The 22,513-nt window shown below is 38.7% G+C and overlaps 1 protein-coding gene across 1 annotated transcript in view; it reads left to right on the top strand.

The window, feature by feature from the left end:
- The window catches only part of DGKI (diacylglycerol kinase iota), a 177,371-nt gene that overhangs the window by 111,999 nt on the left and 42,859 nt on the right, over positions 1-22,513 (top strand). Inside the window, exons 23-28 of the mRNA XM_085324112.1 lie at positions 4,312-4,391; positions 6,213-6,257; positions 11,657-11,726; positions 13,248-13,288; positions 14,931-15,058; positions 15,624-15,749. Of these exons, the coding sequence (XP_085180238.1) occupies positions 4,312-4,391; positions 6,213-6,257; positions 11,657-11,726; positions 13,248-13,288; positions 14,931-15,058; positions 15,624-15,749 (490 nt within the window). The remainder of the gene's footprint in view (positions 1-4,311; positions 4,392-6,212; positions 6,258-11,656; positions 11,727-13,247; positions 13,289-14,930; positions 15,059-15,623; positions 15,750-22,513) is intronic.

The raw sequence follows: 22,513 nt of genomic DNA, 5'->3' as shown, positions 1-22,513 counted from the left end.
CAGAAAGGCCAAACCTCTTAATGTGTCTGAATACTTTAGAATTCTCTCTCAAGGTTTCTGAGAATTTACTGCAATTACTTGGTCCTTCACATTTCTAATATCACTGGAAACCCCTCAGGAAAATGACATCCTTATAATATCTTCARTAGTGAGGATACTTTATTTGCTGCATTAAACATTTACAGCCCACTGTCTAATCTCCCCAATCCCCTGAGGTATGTCAGACTCGGAATGAGTTTTCCTGGCATTCACATCTACCTTAATGATCTGTCTCAAGGCTGTTTTGTTTGAGATTTGAGTGGGTTAATCATGGTCTTCAGATCACAAATTGAATCCTTTCATAACAATAAATGGGGAAGTTAATTGAATTTTATTTTTTCTTGATGCTGTAATGCGCAGTATATTCAGGCTTCTTCCATTTGTGTCCTCAATACCAACAAAGACCTCACTAGCTTTAGGTATTCAGCATTATGGACAGTTAATAGGTGGAAGATCTCTTCCTTGTTTGTAACTTCCATAGCTAGTTTTGAGAGGACTTTGGAAATCACTAATAATCTCGTAGTCAATTAGAGTATCATGCTAGCCATCTTGCTGCACCTAGTCCACTCTCCTCCTGCTGATATTTGATTTCAGTAAGCATTGCTAAGAACAAAAARCTTTCTACAGTACTGGTTCAGAATMTGAAGCAGCTGTCTGTCCCACTGTCTAATCTCCTGGGGTTCTTATACCACTGTTCATCACTGTAGCATTATAGTCCATATCCRCAGTTCTCAAGACAACTTTCTTTTCATCATTCAGGGAGCACAAAGAACCTGGGAGCTGAATGTAAGCAGCCAGAAGAGTAGGTGCCTCACAAGAAAATTTTCTGGTGCTTGAATGCAGTGGTTTGATTCTTGAGCTGAGACTATACCTTATTTTTGGTGTATTTCCAAGTGTGGATATATGCATATTTTACAGGAGTGGACAGTGAATACAGGGGTGGAAAAGCTGCTCTGCAGTGCCTGGAGTCTTAATGTATGCAAATCTTTAAGCTGTCATCTTCTCCCATCTCTCACCTGTACGTATCTAGTAATCACTTTGTCCTGCAGCACCATTCTGTACTATCCAGCTCCTCATCCATCTAGGGCTGCTCAGAAAAGGTAGAAGCCCCTTTATACATGAATGAAAGTGTGCACAATGACATTTAATGCCATGCACAGTATGCACGTTTACTTCATGCCTTTAACTAATTTGTCACAACTTAACTCATTTTGCCCCCATCACATAGTATTGCACTGTATTTCAAACAAGCAACAGCCCAGTCCTTTCATTCCCATTATCAGTGGGTAAATATTTGCTTTTGTTTTCAAACAGCAACAGCAATCGTGAAGCATTTAAAAAATCTTGGCTACATGGTGCATTGTGCATTTTTGCTGTGGTTTATAATATGAATGAGAGCTGGGAGCATTTTCCTTGCCAAAGGTCAAGCAGGTCAAAAAAAAACAAAAAAACCAAACAAACAAACAAAAAAAAAAAAAAAACAAAAAAAACCCACACTTTGGTAAACAACTCTTTAACATACACTGTAGTGTTATCCAGTAATAATTGAAAAGGTGTCAAGTGACCACAGACTGTGTGAGATGGAACTGTCTGAGATGTGCCTCAGGTACCCTTAGCTAAAGCTATAGGTCATGCTACTTCAGCATTTCTGTGCAGCAAAAGTCACGCATCTGATTTTAAGGAAAAAGTCACCCAGCCCAGGTTTCCAAACTTGTGCTTTTTTGACCATACAGAATCAATGGAACATAATTTAAATAAACATATGAATTCTGACATTATCTTCACTCATGTAGATAAGGTCTGGAAATATGATTGCTAAACTATCAATTGCCTAATAGTATTTTCAGACATTTTGGTGGATTTCTTTAGAATTTCAGACATTCATAAAGTCTGTCTGCTCTGGGTCCTCAGGAATGGTGGCAGTTAATGATTTCAGTTTTGTGCTAGCTGCATTTTCTCAGCAGGTCAAAGCTGTGGTCCCCAATTAAATGGGTGTATTCTTTCTTCATGGAAGAAATTCAGTAGAAAAGAAATAGAAACAGTAAAAAAAAAGAGAAAACATTTTTTTGAAGCAGTGACTTATCTCCCCAGTGCTCTGCAGCTGTTGGAGGTATAGCCGTGTCTGTTGTGATTCACTTTTTAGTGCTATTAAGAAAAACTTAACAAATACTCCTTTCAGTAAGGGCTACAGAAGGATCTACAAAGTTAAAACTGGATAGACATTAAGTATGCTTTACAAAGAGCTTGAGGGTCTCCTGTCAAAGAGGGTTAAGCAATAGTAAGCACTAAGCAAAGAAAATCAGTCTGTAACCTAGAGTGTCAGAACRTGTAATGGAAACTTAGTGATTGTCCGGTTCCACTGCCTTGTTTCACAGTCTCTCTTTTGTAATGAAAAGGTCTTATGGGCCACAATGAGCAGCGATCGCTCCCTTCTGGCCTTTCTGAAAAAGAGCAGGTGGATTGGGGTCACTATTGGATGTCAGTGTTACTTCAGAAGTGCGAGCTTTTCCTTCCTTCCCTGRTCTCCTTGCCTCTTCCTTTTTATTTTCTCCTTTTTCCCTCTGCCTTCTCTTTCCTGCYTCTGGTCTCCCCAGGTTCATAGCTGTTCTGCTGTTTGGACTGCCTTCTGAGCACAATCTTGGCAGCATGGCTGATGGACTCCCGGTGCCCTGGGTTGGCCTCTGAGGCCCATATTGACTTTAGCTTCAGTTGGTGCTCCTCTACTTTCCTCGCTGAGGCCACTAAAAAATTCTCTTAATGCTTCTAGCCTTGATGGACCATAATAATATGAGCCTCAGAGACATTCCTCTTTATTCTCATAACTTAAGGGAATAAGATAGTGACAAGAAATAAAGAGCTTCTCAGTAGATAAATACCTCTTAATCAACAACTTCAGAATGACAGGAGGGGCCGCAGCTGGTTTTTCTGTTCGTCTCCGTACTATCGGTGACTTTATGTTGCTCCTTGTTATCCAATTAACAAAATGGTTTATGATGTTCATATTCTGCTCTCCTCCTGGAATACTTCATATATTTAAATCTCTTTCCGGCTGCTTTCTTTGCCACTTCCTTACTTTTTTGGGGCATTGTTCGATTAAAGACCCTCTAGGGAGAAAGAAAATATTCTTCAGTGATTCTGTCTTAGAAATTCAGGTACTCAAGTTTTTTCTTATTTGTTTCTTTTATATTTAATGAGATCTTAGTAGGTAGCTTTCTTGATGCCTTAATTGTAGGCTCATATGTGCTTTTCCTCTCATTTGATCATTTTGGTTTTTATGTTCTCCAGGAAAAAAATGGTTTTGGAAAACTAAACTCCTCTTATTAAAAATGCAGCCTTCAGCTGAGGAGAATTACTTGCTCCTTTTTTACAGGCTATTTTATTATTTTTTTYCCCAAAGAAAATAGGGAGATGTTTTGTCAATTTTGTGTGTGTATGGAACGAAGTCTATTTCATTTAAAAGCTACTGGACAGTTTGCTCCCAAATCAGATTGTGATTGCAGGGATACTTTTTAACTATGCTTGTTCAGCTCGGAGAGACAAAGTTGAAGCTGATCACTTGTTCCCTTTTTCTATAAATTCTATCATAAGACGTAGCTAAGGGATATCACTGTTTCATTTGGTTGGATTTTTTTTCCTGCAAAAATAAGTAAAGATATAATTAKAAAATACTTATACTCCATAACTTTATGTCAGTGAGTCAAGAAGCTCAGGCTGGAAAACAGAAGCAGACCTATAGTTTCATTTTAGTCAATGCAGTTTCATAACAAGTCTGCCATGGGAAAAAAAAGTAAATCCCAGATATATAGTTTACAACAACGTCTTGGTAGAATTAAAAAAAAAAGTTCTTTTTTTTTTTTATTTTATTTTTCATTATTTTGAATAGTTTTTATAGTCGTAAGAATCCTGAAAAATAAAGTAACACTGTAATTTCAATGCCCAAATGTATTCCCCTGAACTCTTGTTCCGGGATATGTTCCTTTTCTTGCATTAATGTAAATGATATTGACATCAGATAATGAAGTACACTACCTACCAGAAGCTGCTTTTACTCTTTCAAGATGAATAACGGTTGAAAACCAGAAACTTTAATTATTAATGAGTGAAACTAATGATGAATAATATGTTCTTGCTTTTAAGTGACTCTTAAAATTTAGATAGCAGAAAGCTTAAGTCATGACAAATGAGAAAAAAAAATATTGTAAATCTTCTTTTAAAGTTAAGAGACTTCAGGATAAGGAATAAGGAATTTCTTCTTTGTTTTTGCTTGCCCAGCCATTCCCTTAGGAATTATAGTTGTACGAGGAGATTGTGACTTGGAGACCTGTCGTATGTACATTGACCGTCTACAAGAGGTGAGTTTTTGTGAATTTGGAAATCACTTGTTAGTCCTTGTGCTTTTTCCAAGTCTGAGTGCAGAGATCTAATAGCTATTGTTACAACTTGTCTAATGCTGAAACCAAAACTTTGCAGTGAAGTATGACACAGTAATAAAAGTGGGAATAGCACTGAACAGTATTTGCAAGATAGGAACTGAGAAGTCACACTGAATCCATTTTAAATGATAAGAAAATTGACATAGATGRCTGTGTTTACTTATCCTTGAATCTAAACAGTATGCCAGGACTCTCTACAAGCCTTGTTGAAGTTATACAAATTTCTAAGCAAAATAGTGATTAGAAAGTCTCTTATCTAAGGATAAACATCGTGATGCTGGAGTGAGTCTGTTTATGCAAACAGAATTCTGTAATACTGTCACAGAGTAATCTGCTACACCAATAAGCATGACAAGTATGAACTAGATATTTCCAAAAGCATGTACTCATGCAGCTATTAATGATTTGCTCTTACTGTTTTGAACAACTTTCCTTATGAGAGTTTATTCTACAATACAGTCTGSGAGGTAGAGTGTCCAAATGCCCCCTTAGTTATTACATGAATAATTTTAAATTTGTATGCATTTAGTGGTAAAACTGATGGATTTTTATGAGTATCATACCTCCCACTGTTTTTTAACCCTTTAATGATATCTTTCAGCAACATTTACAAATGTGAGGAAAGAACATAGGTTTCTAAAGAGATGGCTCCATTAACACAAGAACTAAAAGCCTCATCCACCCCCTTAAACTTTTTGGAGGCTACTCACTTCCCTGTGGTTTGGAAACTCGGCCACTTACAGCCTGAACGTGGGCCTTACTGTCTGACTACAGGCTTTCGCATTTTTGCCTTTCAGCCAGGACTTTCTTCATCAAATGAATTTCTGAACATTCAGATCCCCTRTGAGGGTATTATCAGATAGAATTTCATATTGTAAGGTGACATATATTTGAGGCATCTGGTTATAGAAACTTACAAAGAAAAAAATTGAATTATATTCTCAGCATGTTATAAATGTGGTCTCAGATCAGTATAGACAGTTTTAACACTGCCAATACAGGGTGGAGAACAGTACAGCCCTAGGAGAAACTGGGCTAGACCTTCTAATTGAGTTATCCTTAGCAGCTGTGGAGGAACTGTGTTTTTGCAGACTGCTTCCTTTGCTTGATTTGGCTTGGACCCACTCGTTGGGAATAGAGGTGCCAAGGCTTTTGGCACTCTACCTACTTGCATGCCAGCTGGCGAACTATAATCCGTAGGCCAGGCTTTTTGGTAGGCTATGGCATGAGCTAAAGCTATTTGACAAAATCTCTATTAAAATTAACTAGATACCTTAACCTACTAAAGTATGATCATTTTGATACACCCTCTTTTCTGACATGAGGTTGCCTTAAAACAAGGATTTTCTTTAATGTATTAATTACTCAGAAATATTTGCCAAAAAGATTTATGGCTTTTAGCTTCTTTGCTATCACTTTATTGCCAATATTCTGAATTTCTTTTCATGGAACAAACAAGTCCCTGATATGGAAAGATCCATTAACATATACTCCTTATTAGTTTTTTAAAAAATGTTTTTTTTTATGGACTAAGTGCTTGCAAATGTAAACTTTCTTAGCTTTCCACAAGTATTCAATGGTGTTTATTTAATATACTTTAAAGCACTAAGAAATATTTGAAAAATTATTTTATCACATTTACCTGACTGCTTTGCGTAGTAAGAATGCAAACAACTTTTATATTACTTTGAATTTCTTTGGTCATTGGTCATTTGGTCACATCTTTAATTTTTCTACTAGGATCTACAGTCGGTAACTTCTGCTACACAGAGAGTTCATTATCAGGTAAGAAATACTTTCCTTTTAATAAATGCAGAATGAAGACAGGCTTAACAACAKGAACTGCACTTTTTGTATTTGCACCCAGACTGTTCTTTTTGTTAGCATACACATCAGATGAATTTCTGATTATTGTTCACTCTCACATTTTGGAGATTCATTCTGATTTCCCTGGGACAATCCTTTTCCTTGCAAACKCTACAGAATTGTCTTTGAAATTAGAACAGCATGATGATAAAAGTAGTATTACAACAGTAGTGCTTTGTGTCCTGAAGTGAATGAAAAACATTTCCTGCTGTAGGACAAATGACAAAGTAAGTTTCTTTTTCTGAGAAACTGAACAATAACACATTATATTGCATAACTATAGCAATAAAGCCTATTACTGAGTAAAAAGATGTGCTAACAGGCCTAGCCTGTAAATAATTCTATGCACTACAGTGATCTACTACTTTAACATAGTCTTCAGAGCATATTTTAATCCATCCTGCACAGAACCTTGTCTTTTGTAAATAACGTGGAGGCTCTACCTGTGTTCACAAGTAACATGGCTGGTTTTTAAAACTGGGCTCTTTGTGCCTTTTGTAACTATATTGTACCATTTATAGACTACAGAACTTGGTTTTACTGTTGGAAGTAGTGTTCAAGAGCACATACTGCTTGTTGTCCATTGCACTGCACAGTGCTCAAACTGGGTGTAAGCTAGCTCAAACTGCACCGGCTACTGAGCTATTTTGACATTAGAGATTTGATACAAGTCTTAGTTGAGACAGTGCCCAGGAGTATGACATTCAAGCTTACGTAGTGTTGATAACCTCTTCCTAGATTTAACGACACAAATCTTGTTATAGTTAGCAGGGATTAATTCACTAAGAAAACACCAAGGGACCCAACTGATAGGAACCCGTTGTGCTGAATTTGCCAATCATTTATTGAGTCCTAATGATTATCTAGATGAGGCAAGATTCCAATTTGATAAATATGTCCTGTAAATGCCCTGAACYCAGGAAGACACTAAGAGGAAATGCAGATTTGGCATGTTTTTCTGAAGTTATCTTCTTCATGCCAGCTCTTGGTTTGTTTGCTTTTCCTTGTCCAATTTTAACCTCATGCTCTTGACATTTGTATCAAACACTGGCCTGGAACTGAGTTTTAGAGCACTGTTAGTATCTAGTGAATTGGCTAATAAAACAGCATGCATTATTCTGTTCCGCTCATTATAAATTAACCAAAGTGGTTGCTGACTGCTTCATGCATAGGAAACTGCCTGAGGTAAAATAAGGAACTAAATCGGTCTACGTGGGGAGGGCCATAACAGGGTATGAAAAGTCGGAAATCAGTCTTATACTTGGCTCTAACCTCTACAGTTATAGCAGTATTTAAATTAATGGCTTGGCTGTCTCCTCTAGTGCACATCACTGTGAAATCTCTAACATACTGTCAATATTTTATGATGGTAGGTTTTGAATGCACCTCCCTCTGTGTTTTGTCTTCAGTAGTTGTTTTTCCTGGATTCTTCAAACGTGGGTWTATTCTCAGTTTCTACAGACTGTCTTGTTAGGTTAATTTGAGGGTTGTTCTGTGTTTGTTGGTATCCCACTATAAATTACAGAAAGGGAGAAAACAGGGGGTAAAGAGCATGAATAAAGTTCTTGAGTTGATGTTTTTTTATCTCACTAATAAGGTGTCATGGGTATCTTTTAGATCTCATAAATGCAGTTCTCTTGCCTGGTTCCTCTACAGCTCAAAACAGGGAGAGTCAGCAGAAATAGTATCAGCAGGCCCAGGTGCAAATTAGAAAAATGATACTAGAGTTGTTTTTCATTCTGTTTTGTTTCTCTAACAAGTTTAATGGATATAATGTCATACTTGTGGGACTGAGACTTCTCAGGCTAGTTTTGCTGTTGAACTGTAGTGAAATCTTGGCAGAAGCATACGCTGTTTGTAATTTGTGTTTACATTTACTAGAATTATTCCTCTCTTTATTTTTCCAGCATTACGTCCTGTTTTAAGCCTAAGATTTTTATTCATATTGTCTCCTATTTGTACTACCTACCATTTTAACATACACCATTAACTCTGGATTTTTTTTTTTTTTTTTTGTCCTCTGCATCCTAGTCCTCATTTTTCCTCCAGTAGTGGGGTAAATAGTAAAATGCATAAAGCTTTGTGCATATGCTTGCGTGTACATTAGCAAAGCCAATGGATTTCAGAAAGCCCTTGATCATCTCACTTCAGTTACCACACAAGTATACCTAAGCATCCCACAGCTCCATAAACTCACATTAGAGGAAGACATAGCTGGACTATAATTTCCTGCTCTGGATATCTAGGAGGCACCGGAAGACCAAAAATGACTCAGGCCCAGGGATCCAAGTTTCTAGACAGTTTGTCTCATGTATTTCAAATCTGATGCTTAAACCACTGCGACATGTCATTGGGCCCCTTCGAGCAGAAATAGTGTACATAATTGCATTTTGTGTTCCCTCTTCTTCAGTCCTCCTGTAATGCATAGAGGTTAGAGACAAAACCTGTACATGAGTGCAAGTTTTGTGGGCTCAAGTAAAATCCACATTGTCTAAGCGTGGGAGAGAACTGAAGCTGTTTTATTTTTGTGGAGATGGCTATAGATGCCATCATGCATCTGAAAAAGATATATTTATTTATTTATTTGTAGTCAAGCAAGCTCTGTAACTTGCTGCAGTAGCATTTCAGACAAGATCTGTTGCCAAGACTATAGCAAAGTATCAAATTCTAGGGCACTGAGGCACCATGTGAGTTGTCTGGAGCCATCTTTACTTTTCCATTCTGAATAACCAAAGAGGAAAGCCAGTAACAGATGGTTCCAGTCAAAGCCAGGGGCAGAAGCTAATAAGATGATTCTTGCAAAAGCTGACGTGATACCAGATAAAAATGTTAACAACTTGTAGCAGCATCATGCCAGGCACTAATATGCATTCACCTGGCTGAGAAATGAGACAGTCCATCAAAAGGCRAAACACTGATCATCACAGCTGGTTRTAAACAATACCTAGCACATGCAGACGTCCTGCTGACCAGGACTCTAGGGAAGCCAGAAGTTGTGTGTATATGTACARTATAAGCATGACCTCATTCCTTTTCAGAGAGCTGCAAAAGTGTCAGATATCTTTTTGTGCATCAAAGAGCAATGTGTGCTGCCTCTTGACATATGAGGATATTATTTCGTCTGTAGTCAGTCTGGAAATTGTTTTATCCATTCAGATCAAAATGACAACTTCCTTCAGCATTCTCTGAGATTTTGCCCATGTTGAAGAAAGCAGCCTGCTTCTTYCTCACAGCCCTACTGACTCATGTCTGTGCAGCCTGTGGAATTGAACACATGAAACATCAATTTTTCTATGAATGCGTTCTTCATTTGTTTCCTAACTTTCTTTGACACATGGCTACCCAGATAAGAAATGATTTGGAAATATGTCAGACTTGCAAAACAGTAAGACAAATTGTTAGGAAATAACTTTTTCTAGGTTTCTTTACTGATGTAAACACTAGGCAGTARAAGTAGAGGAAAATATATAAGAAACATCAAACTCTGCAGTGTTTATATGAATGCTCCAGGTGTATTGGAAACGCATGATACACTGCAAGCATTCATTTTTTTACTCTGCCTTGGTGTTTCTGTACCTTCCCTGTTCTTGTATACAAAGTAACCCTACTTTCCTCTTTCAAACCATGCACATGGTGCCAGCTGCCTGAGGGAATGGCTTGGTCTTGTGGCACTTGGAATCTCTCACTTGTGTCACCAAGAGCTTCTGAAAGGTCTGCTGTAGTTAAGGCTGAAGTGGTGACTTTGACACAAGAGCTGCTGGGTAGATTTCTGTGGTTTTAGGGGTTAAACAATCATAGCCTTTTTGTCCCTTCTACCTGTAAACCYATGCTTCTTTGAAGTCTCTTTGGAACTCACTCTCTCAGCCAGCCTTTGCTCTTTAGTGCTGAACCTTCAGACARCAAATCACTTGATGCAGCTGTACTGTTCCTGATAAGACAATTGYTTGGCCTGCATCCTGCAGTCAGGGAAGGTGCCAGGCTATTGTGTGCTGTACTGACAAATCTCAGGGAGGAAACATTGTATCTTGGTCCATTTTCACCACTCTATGTCCATATTATAAATGCATGTGCACACATTATAAATATATKCTCAGTATACATTATTCATATCTTAACACTTTCCATCAGAGCAATACTTTTCCCAAAGGTACCYTGCCTCCTTATTGCTACTACAATTTGCTTTCTTGCCTTGTGCTTTGGTTCACCCCTCCACAGTCTGGTGGTTTAAGGAGGAACTAAGTGCTGATTAAGCTTAAGCATTATTCTTGAGCCAGTATATGCTCAAATTGACATCATTTTCAGGCCTGCTGATTTTACTGCTTAAATTGTAGGTAAGGATAAAATCTGACCCTATAGAAATTTAGGTGGGTGCTCACGATCCATTCTGTTGCGTTTTGTCTTGTACAAATTGATTTGTGTTTAAACACTGTGTTCCAGTGGCTTTAGGAAGTTGGCTGGCCATCCACAGGCACCGTGGCACAGAGCCATGACCACTGTCTGCTTTTTGAAATCCATTTTGCCCCATTTTTCAGTGAGAGCTGAAAAAGCAAGAGGCAGCCTGTTTGACTCCTTTCTGAGTACAGGCGAGGAAGAAGGACTTTGATCCTCCTTAGTCGTTTGGCTCAGTTGCTGAAGTAACATTCTCTGGCTCCAAAGGAGCAGGCTTCTTTGGCCGGACTGGGAACAAGTTGGTGTAGGACAACTGCTTGCCTGGACAGTGGTGGTCCCCMGGCCTGTGCACTCTCAGTTCTGGTTGCAGAGAACATGCTCTTTTTATGCTTATGTGCATTTGGGATGCACTGACCTGGGCAAAGCAGGAAATTGCTCTGAGTGGCAGACTGATAGAGGTGGAAAACAGTGTAAAAATACTAAGCTAAATTAAGGAAGCTGTCAGACACACAAGAAACAAACGTAGGAATTACAGTTTATGGCTGATGTCTGTTCCTGATKTGTATCTTTGACCTTTGCTTTCATCTCTCTGTTCCTGTGTCTCCACAAATAAGGGGGACTGTAGACAACTGTGAAAGGTGTTTTTGATGCAAAGCTTTTTGATATGGCTGAGCTGAAGGAAAGAGGATAGCTAAGGATGTRGCTGAAGCTAATCACATCAGTTTACTGTTTTTTATATTACAGTAAAACTCTGTTGTCAAYGAGGAACAGATCCAGTGGTTTTCGGTTATGTAGTTTTACACATTGTGCAATGTCAGCAGAAAAAAATAGAAAACTAAAGACTAGGAAAAAATCTCTTTTAGAGAAAAAAAAACAGTCATTTTTTTTGGGGGGTATCTTTTTAAATGCCATTTCCCTCCTCCATCCAGGACCAAGAAAGCTCTTTCCCAAGAGTACTTTCTGTTCAGAGGCTCTCTCCTAGATGGTGCTTCCTAGATGGTAAGTGCACCTCCCTTCTGTTTTGCCTCGCATATAGCTTGCTTCTGACATGCCTTTGGAAGATAGCCCATCCAAGGATATTAGCATGAAAGAGTAACCATTGCTTCTTGTTGTACTGAGAAGGCAAAAGAAGGAGCTGGCTGCCCCCYTTTCCCCTCTGAAAAATGAAACAGGACCTTCAACTAGCATTCAAAATATTTGCTGTAGTGCTGTGGCCCCAAGGAGACATGTTCTTCCATGAACATGGCTGATGAGTTCTCTGCTGTGATGAGCAGCACTTACTGCATGGCAGTACCTGGGCTTAGAGTACAGCTAGTTCTAGAAACACTCTCGAAATGCACCAGAACACTATTGGTAAAGTTGCATTTTTCATTCCCTTTTCTCCTTAAATACTATGGTGTTTAGGTGATGRAAATGGCTCTCTCTTATCTTGAAAAACTGCACTTCCTGTAACTCTCCAGGGAGATGCACTTCTATTTGACCCAACTTGTCAAAGCAGACAACTTATTTGGGCATTACATCAAGCTCCAGAGCACTAGAATTAACAACCAAAATGAATGTCATCTGCTTTTGCAAAAGCTACAGCATGTAGAGACTGAATTTTTTATTATTTTAAACAAAACTAATTTCTCCTTGACAGTTTCTAACTACTCTTCCTTGTCTCTCATGAGTGAAATTGATATAAAGTGTATTGCGAATCTGTCTGTTTTTTGGAGAGTGCTGGATGGGTAGATATGTTCATTTTTTGTCATGAGGGATTTTGTATTCCCTTGCAGTGCCAAAAACTACAATGCCACATCACTGTGCTGTTGTGTCAAAACGCTGGAATGAATAGATCTGTGATTTCACTGGTCAAATTAAATGTGAAGCAGAAATTTAAAAGRAATCACATTTGATGAAGTACATTGTAGGTCATAAAATACTTATGGTTTTAGTGGTCTAAATCACTTGGCAGTGACAAGATTCATAATAGATACTTTATTTAGTGAATCACTCCTCTTTTCATGTGTTGCTTTGGGTAGAATAAATTTTCCTTTAATGTATTTGTAACTCTGAACCACTATTTGTGGGCCAAGCTTTGCTTTACAAGGAGTTACCAAGCATTTTATTGGTCTATAGATTCAAAATCTGAACTGATTCTATTGGACTCATCAATTTTAGGATACACTTGTACTCTCATTGGAAGAATGCAGACCTTTCTGTTAGATACTTTCAATGTAACAGTTTCTTACTGTAAGTATTCTTTTAACTGTGGACTCTAGTTTTCATATTTTTTTGACTACTTACTTCAAGGTAACAATTTCAATTATCTTTGTTTTATTAAACTCCAACTTTAAAGTCACCATCTAATGAGATAGGACTATGGACATAGTGAATCAAATTCTATTCTTATGAAACAAATGTGACTTAACTGACACAAARGTTGTCTTACGTGGTGCTGATGTTAGCTCAGCCCACTTTGTTCTTCCAGTTCTGCCCAGACCAGTTTCTTTACTGCTGCTCTTTTTCACTTTCTTGCAGCAACTTCTGCTGATCGTTTTTACCGCATTGACAGATCTCAGGTAAATCTCAACTCTGTTACTATTTCTATAGACTATTTTTAAAGCTATGTCAGATGCAGCTTAAAATTAATTATCTGTCATTCCTCATTAGTAGTCTAAAATTCTGTTGGTGTTGTGAAAAGTAAAGAAGTATTTTGGGCCATTTTCATTTGATGTAATTCATGGTTTCACTAAACTCACTGAAGATTTATTTCTGCTGATCATCTTCCCTTTCGTTTACTAGCAGTCTGATGTACAAATTGAAATTTTCTAGATTTCTTTTTGTTATYGTGCCTTACTAAGGACATTGCATGACAAGAGAATTCTTGAGTTTATCTTTTCACTGCTGCTTTTAGCTCACTTGAAATCTGAATCYGTTGTGCGTGTCGTACAATGGCTATGGAAATTTATATGATATTATAAATTAAGAATTATGATCAGAGCTTCACCAAGTACTCCAGGGAACACAGAAGCCCTGTGTGAGTCCATTGGATTCAAACTTACAGTATAGRTTTGATAATTTGAGTATGTTTTCTGTAAGGCAAATTGAAAATTTTACAGAGCTTTTGGTGTTCCTGATTTGTAGCCAGAACAGGCCAATTAATGGCTCAGCATTAAGTGTAAACTGTTGATTTCACATACTGGTCATCAGTATCCTGTCCTCATGAGAACTATGGAAGTTGTTTCTGAATTATATGAACATATGATTGTTTCCTAGCAAAAACAGCTGATTGTTTGGTTCAGATAGAAATAGCTATGGCTTTAGATTAGAGATCCCAGGTTCAGTGCCTGCAGGTAGCCTGCCAAGGGCTTCTGAACACAMAATCGTGTAACTACTTTGAAGTTATACTTTAATATTTGGAGAGCAAGGATGAGGAAGATAAACTCCCCCAGGTTAAACTGGGGAATGTGATTTTGCTTGGCTTATTCTACACTGCTTAATTCTGACTCCGTACGAATTGTCATCTTTCACTCCTATCCCTTTGCCGTGTGTCTCTGTAGGGAAGAAAACAATGGTGTGTSGTGGTCCCAGTGAATGAAGCGTGAGAGGTTTCCTGTCCATTCGCTTAATTAGACAGAGCAACTCACACTGATTGTTTTTTGAAGGGCAAGGAAACTTTTGTGTCTTAGATTAAGAGAGGAAATACCAGAAAAGAGGGGTTGAGAATGTGAGCTTTGAGTCGAGGAGAAGAGGGACCRTGATGGTGGAGATGCAACAAAACCACAACGTACAGACAATTGAGGTTTGGAAAAGAATTCCTAAAGATGAAAATTTCTATCAACCATCAGCTGAGGACAGACTCGAGGCACTAGTCCTCAACTAGGGGTACATATTTCAGCTGTTCTGGAAGACCTSTAGTTTTCAGGTGAATGATGTTGATAGGACAGTGAGTCAATGAGTAGYGGTCTTTTAAGCATTGCTGAGGTTGTGATGCTTGCTGGTGGGAAAATCTTGTTTCCACTGAAATTAATAAAATCTTTGTTGGTGACTTCAGTGAGACAGGTATTATTGTGTGTCTGTGTGCATGCACTTAAATAAATACACAGGCAAACTCTAGTGAATGATCCTCAGACAAACTGATTTACACCTAGCTTTTTTATAGGTTCTGAGAGACCAGTGATRCTGCAGGTTCATTATTCATTCCTTATATCACTCCAACAGGAACATTTGCACTTTGTGACAGAAATTTCGCAGGACGAGATTTTTATTCTGGATCCAGAGTTGGTAATGTCACAGCAGGTGGGAACGCCACCAGGAATGCCTGATCTGGTAGTGGAGCAGGCCTCTGGGTGAGTGTTGCTGGGAKCTGCCCTTCAGCAGCCATATTAAAGTTGGACATTTCTTTTCCTGCACTCTGAAGGATGRGGGGAATGTATCAAAGGGCAGATAYTAGGTAGGGATTTGGGGACAGCCACAGTAGTGATAGAAGGGCAGTGGAATAACGTCTGCTCCATCATGCCTCCTGGAGCTAACAGTAGGACTTACAGGATGTCTTCAACACCTTTCAACCTCCTCACGCCCTCTGTGTAAATCTGCCACTGGCATAAACCTGTATCAATCAAGTTACAAAACCCTTCTTTGCATAGCCAAGGCTGTGATACCAGTGCATAAGGCCCTGAAGCCCTTTGTGCCATGAGAATGACAGTGAAGTGTCTCTGTTTCTCCTTGTCAGAAGACCAGAAATGCTCCTATTCACCTTTATGAACAATCCCACACTCAGCCAGTTAAGCTAATTTAGCTCACTGTGGGCTGAAAAAATACTAGGAACAAATGAGCATAAGAAAGTTTCAAACTGGAGTTCAAGAGGTAATTTCTGAGGGGTGAATTCCTTTCTCTTCCTTCTTCCTTCCTTAGAATATCAGATCGGTGGAACCCTGCGGTTCGAAAGAGGATGCTGAGTGATAGCGGCCTTGGCAAGATTTCCCCGCACTACGAGGTACCTGACAAACAAAAGGACGCCAGCCAGACACACATGCTGCAGTAAGAGCCCTCTGCATTTCTCTGCTTGATGCTGCACTATCACCATCACCACAGACAACTCTTAGTGGCTCCCTTAAGCTTAAAAAAATATGCTGACATGGTGAACTAGACAGACGTCCTTTTGCTTCTTCTATTTTGTACCTCTCTTTTATTTCGTCCTTCTTCTCCATTATTATATATTCTTCCCTTTATTTTTTTCTCTGCATCAGCCCAYACTCTTAAAATGTAGATCCAGGTTTCCAAAAGTAAATAAACTATTTTGGATGCCTGATGTTTCAGTTAAAGGAGCCTTCATGGGAATTAGTTATGAGAAGGACCAGAACACTCACTCTTAAGGTAACTCTGTTTCTGTGCCCAAAAGCAGAAACCACTACAATCCGTGCTTGCTTTCATAAGTGTAGGCAATAGTTTTCATATGATCTTGAGCCAGTGATACCTTTGTAGATGTCAGCCAAATAAACAGCTATTTTGCTACTGTCATTCCCTAATGTAAGAAAATTCCACTACCGCAATCCTATTTGCTCTGTTCAGGTTTGCATAAGAGCATCTTTTATTTTCTGGCCTATTTCAGAAGTGGTGCTTAGCCTTTTGTTCCTTTTGAGGTTTTCAAAGCTAGCAGTAGATCTGTAATCCCTTCTGAAGTTTAGATGGGAGGAGCTTGTCCGAATGCTGTTGTTGGCTTTGAAGAATTCTAGTGACGTGTTCTTTGCTCCCCCCCCCCAGTACATAACTCATATTCATAATATTCATGTACGTTGCTTCTCCTTATGTTTCTGATTCTGCTGTATCTGAATCCCCACGGACAAGTTTTAAAGGCTTTATCTAGAAAAATTAAAACTAGCAAGCATGTAGTCCTTGTTTTAGTTAGGCCTTCTGTCTCAGATGTGTATGGAGTGAGGTTGCATGGTGCCTGCTGATTAGTACTCCAGGGCAGATGCAGTACAGACAGTAGGCTGTGCTGCTGCACAGCTGGTGATTGATGGGAAAAGGACATTTAAAGAAAAATGGAAACTGCTGAGATGAGAAGGAAGTGTTGTGCTCAGGAAGGGTAGTCTAGAGCCTCTGTAGCACCACCATTAAATGGTCATCTGGTATACTCTGTTACCCTGGGAGATTCTGGGCCAGTTCTTGTTTCTGTGCTTTTCACAGTGTTAGGGATGGTGAATTCAGATGCAGTTTTCAGTGAACTCTAGTTTGTTGAAATGAATACATACATACGTACATATGTACATATGTATATGGCCTTAAATTTTGGGCATGTGGAACAAGGAGAAAAATGATAAGTAGATATTTTTAGGCTGCGCGGAGATGTAGTGACAACATGAGGACTAACCCATAACTGATGAGAAGAACGATTTTATTTACCAAGGTGTGACTAGAAGTGGTTGCTTAACTAGAACAATTAAGTTAGCTGATAGATTTATTAATTACATTCAAAGTCAGTGGAGCTGCCAGAATAAAGCAAGCCTGTCACTGCCTACTATAAGGCACTGCTTCATTTATAGCTTCCCTAAATTTTAATGGTTTTGGCAAGTTTTATGTGATAAGACACAGTCTTTGGTTGATTTTTCTCTTTTTCTTTTGCTTAAAACTTTTGTAAAAAAGTCAGTTGTTTCTGAGAGAAAGATTTGGAAAATGTATTCCTTTAAAAACAAACAAACAAACAAAAAATCCAGCAGTTTTTTCCTGAGAAGTGTTAGTGCTGGTAGTGCACTGCAATGAGGTTTTGGAGATTTAATAGAATGACACTCTAACACTATGAAGATGCCCTTTGCTGTCTTGAGAAAAGTGCCCCTGAGTTTGCCCTCAGGTTGAGGTTGTTCATGCACATTGGAGACATCTTATGTTCAAGAGCTCCATCCTCTAGTTTCTAGTTTTCGCTCCTCTGCGATTAATTCTAGCTGCAAGCCTGACCACAGGTACTATGGGAAGGCGGTTGGAGGGTCTGCTGTTCAACTTCTAATCTCCAGTAGCAAGGAGAAAGGAGAAGGTAGCAATCGTGGTAAAATGAAGATAGATGAGGAAAGCTGTATGGAAAAAACAGTCAAGAGACTGTAAGAGCCAGAAGAAGGAATAGAAGTGAGAAAGGGATTGCGTGCAGGAGCTTGGAGAGACAGGTTAGAGGATGGGATCTGGAGAACAGGGGCATAGGGGACATTCAGATGCCTCAAGCAGAGGGGAGGGGGGACAGGAATGGTGGCATTGAATAGGAAAAGGGATGAGATGAAAAAGTGTCAAGCTGCAGGGGCTTTTGATAGGAGTAGATAAGAAGGGAGAGGCAATGGTATTGGATGTGGAGATTGTTGGAGAGGAGCAGAGAAAGAAAGGAACAGAAGAAATCAGAATGGGAATAATAAGAAAAAGAAGGAGAACATGGGGAGAAGCAAGATAAGAGGAGAGGGAGACAGAGTCAAATTAGGGGTATGGGGGAAAGTATCTGTGGCTATTTCTCTCCAGAATCTAGAGTTTTAGGCTAATGTAGCTTATTTTCATACAGGTGGACAAGCTCTGAGGTATGTTTAGACACTACCTCATTTGCTGCAAAGCTGGAAGGTGTGAGGCAGAGGATTACAGCATGAGAAAATAAGGTATTATTACAGCTGAGGCAATTGAATGCTGCTCTGGAGGACTGGCTTCTCTCCTCCCTTTCCTCTACAGAATTTCTGAATGATGCAGATTTAAAACTAACTTTTGCAAGTGGTCAGTAAGAGCAGATTCTTCATTTTATGCATGCTTACTGTGAAGTGTATGGACTGGGTTTCCGGGAGGTTGGTGCAGTGAGATTTTGAAAGACAGTGAAACGCTGGAGTCTGAGAAACAGGCATTCTGTGTACCTCAGGTTGTATTACTAAAATTAATGGAAAGTTTGCGCCTTCCTTTTTCTGACCCTCATTTACCTAGCTGCAGAATACAAATAGTATTGCAACCTAATCTTAGAGGAGCACAGTGAGGGTAAATTTCTTTGGTCACAAGCAACTCAGGTGCTATGGGAAGATTCTCACAAGAGATTCACAAGAGATCATTTTACGTTTGATGTGGACTTTTGGTAGTGTAGGATAAGCAAACACTGGGGCTATATACAGTATATACCGAATACAAAAGGATGTCAAGCAAGTCTCTATTTACTTGAGGCAAGGGTCCAGTGAAAGAAAGTAGTAGATAGAAATGTAATTAAAGACTTTATAGTGTGTGTGTGTGTGTGTGTGTGTGTGTAATAGAGCTAGAGAATGATGCTAAGATAATATGAGCATTTCTAAGTTTCTTCATGCTTAACTTTGCAAGCTAAATGCCTTTCTAACCTGGTGTTTTAAAGAACAAACATACATAGCACCTTTTATATGTTGGGAATTGAAAGTACTTTACAGGCTCTCAATAAAGATTTTTTCCTTCAGAAATCATTTTTTCAAATTAAACTTGCAGAAAGGATTTTAGCAAGTCAGAGTACAATTCTACAAAAAGGAATATGGTAAAGCACAGAGATGATATCTTCTCTCTTGCGTGGAGCTCTCATGGATCTTTTGAGAGTCATCAGTTTACAGTATTTTATATCTGATCTGAAATACTGTACAGCACTTCCAGCTCAAGGTACAATATTCTATATCCTGTCACTAGGACAAATAACGTGTGATTCACTGTGAGAGGAAGTGCTGTCGGATGATACCCTCGTGTTGTTTTTTGATGGTCATTTCTCTTTCAAACAAGAGTTGGCAATGACCCTCCTTAGGTATTAAGAGCTGATTAGATTGCAGCTGGTCATAGGATGGCTATGGGCTGCTTGGAGTGTCTCCTTCATCACAATATAAATACAACTTCTTTAAGATAAAGTAGTGCTTTCTGAGAAGAGAGGAGGGTAATTGAAAAGACAAAGTATGCAAGTTGATACCTTACATAAATTTAGTCAGTGAAAGCAGAAAAAAGGATATGTGATCTAAAAATAATTAGGATGTTTAGTATCGCTTCTGATCACAAACTGTTGAGGTAAAGAGAAATTTTTGATTTTAATGGTTATGAGGCAGTGGTCTTCCTGAGAGAAAATTCATTAACCTTCTGTTTTTAATTAGAAGAGTTTCATGTTAATTAATTTTCAGGTGGCATCTGATTGATGATATTTCATTTTTTCCTCCATCCCCCTGCCCTTTCTGCCTGCTCTTTGACATGTGACTAATGCGTGAAGAGGGAAGGACACAAGAACTAAATTCTTGATGCCGTAAGCAGGAGCCGGGCCAGATCATAGCTTAACAGCAACATCAGATGAAAAGTTCATCCAAAGGACCAACAGGGAGACAATTACTCGGAGTGCTGATACTTGATCTTGAAAATAGCTAAGAATTCTGGCCTGACTCCACTGAAACATGTAATTAGACTCCTAACTTTGGCCATGGAGAGGGTTCATCATCCTGTCATATCCTATGATCAGATGGWACAGTGAGCTGGGGGTGACCATTGCCTTATATTTTTGTTGGCCTTGTATTTCTCTTCCTCGTGTGTTTGTCAACCTGTTGTCTGATGAGAAAGAACAAAAGCAGCAGCATACCAAAATGAAAAGTTGTCCATTGTTTGGCAGAGGCTTGCTCTACTTTTTTTAATTAGTCATTCATTTTCCAGTTGTTTGGGGCAGAAATAACTACTTTTCTAACGTCTACTCGGCTGTTAAGGTAATGTGTTTCCAGAGATGCTAGATGCATTGTCTGAACTGAATACATGGCTTGTGAAGGGTGGACGAAGGCTTGCCAGAATGCCATCTGGTCCTGTTAGCAAGAAAAAGAAAAAAATGCCTGTAAGGGCTGAAGGTGGCTTCAGCCCTTTGCACTAAATGGACATTAATTAGCTAGTAATACCATCCAGCCACTGCTCCATGAGGCAGTAATGACCTAGTTTCTGAGAAAGAAGAAGAAAAGGCTGAATGTGAAGTGTTTTATCTCAGCTGCAAGAATCGGATCACTGCAGAGGAAATCGGTGTGACAGTACAGACCTTACAAGTTTATTTGTTTGCTTGTTTGTTTTTTTTTTCTCTAAGAGAAATGTCTGTGTGGTACAACATGAGAAGAGCATCAAGAATGGAAGTTTGCATGTAGAAAGGAAAAAGAGTGCTCATCTGGTGACAGAATTAAGAAAATATAAAGAGGTTTCTTTCATTTGAAAATCCTCGGCCAGAGCTGCCTAATGATAGGTGAAGATTTCAAGGTTCAGAGTTTGGTGTCAGTGAAGACTTCAAAAATGCAGATGTTTCAGTAAAACCCTTGCACTGGAAAACTTAGCATCAGCTCCTAAATATCTACAGAGAAGGCTGTTCTGGTGTATTTTGGTAGTACAATCTGAATTAGTTTGCTGTTTGATTTAGTTCAAGTTTACAAACTTAAGCTGGTAAGAGTAAAGTGCATATAYGTTAACTACCTCTTTGTACACCTGTACAAATAGCTTTTCCATTGTTTAAAGCTCCAGACGAGGCTACGTGACTAGTGATTGCTTTCAGATAAATCTTATTTGAGCAGTGGCATAAACCACCATCTCACCTTCGCTGTATAGTCCTGTGTAGTCCTTATGATGTAAATAGAGCTATGGTTATAACAAAATGCAGAGTCTATTCCCTTCTCCCTTTTCTTTCTCCTTTTTAGTCTTAGACGCATTTACAAATAGCTTTCTAGACACCATTCTTCCTGCCTTACTGTGGAGCATGAGAAAGGCTTGCCTATAGCATCTCTCCACCACTCGCTAGGAAGGGGGAATTAAAAAGAGAGGGAGTGAAGGGAAAGATGAGTTCTCAAAGACGAGGAAAAATGGTGTGAAAGAGCAGGGAATGCTTCAGAGAAAGGTAAATATAAGTTAAATAAGGAAAGCACTTTGAAGCAACCAAACRTTTTTAAATAAAAAGACTATAGCAAATGGATGAGCAATTGTTCTGAGGGAAAGCAGGTTCCTAGAGCRAGACTGAGTGGGAAAAATTGATATATCTCAGTGTGGGATCTGGCCCTGCATTTTAAAAGCTCTCACTATTGTCAGCGAGATGTGGTCACAATATTTTAAATCTTGTATAAATTCCAGGTGGAAGCTACAATTTATCCACCACTAGGAAAGCTTTTCTTCAATTATTGCTGTAAATCTTCCTGTATCCTCCTCTGTGAGACTTTCTTGACAAAGAAGACACCTGCKAATTGTTGTACACTCTTGTGCCCAGACATGGTGAATAGTCTTTCATATATTTTATGCTCTTGGTGTGAGTATTAATTCTGTCCGTATACTTCAAGACATTAGCTTCACCTTCTTCATTGCTTTTGGAGATTTTCAGTAGAAAAACTGAGTAATTACTGTTTTTCTTTGGGACTTCACCTTAAAGACATACACTTGCTGTTCTGGGAGGAAAAAACAAAAAGGCGTCTGCCCCTTCTCATTCCTTTAAAAACTTACCATGAAACAATAAAAATGTAAAAGAATTTTGACATTCCTCAATAATGTGTTTTGAAGCTTCATTTGTTGCCATCCAGAAAAAATTTTGCAGTCTGACAAACAGCAAGGCTCTTAAAAAATGGTGAAATTTTTTCTGACAAAAAGGAGTGTGGGGTTTTTCTGTGTGGTGCCTGTGTTTTTAAAATCAAACCGTGCCAGAAATAACTTGACTCTCTTATTTCCTTTGTATACTTATTTTAGTAAAAGGATACTCAGAGAAAGAATAGTTATTTTGTGGTACAATCATTGAATATAAGAACAATCTGGACACTAGCACTGTGAATAGAAATACTTTCCAGTGTAATACGTTCTTTTTCTAG

Source organism: Rhea americana, unplaced genomic scaffold (genome assembly GCF_003343005.1).
Source record: "Rhea americana isolate MKP2758 unplaced genomic scaffold, rheAme1 scaffold_9, whole genome shotgun sequence".
Classification (NCBI taxonomy): domain Eukaryota; kingdom Metazoa; phylum Chordata; class Aves; order Rheiformes; family Rheidae; genus Rhea; species Rhea americana.
This window is presented reverse-complemented; position numbering and strand designations above follow the sequence as displayed.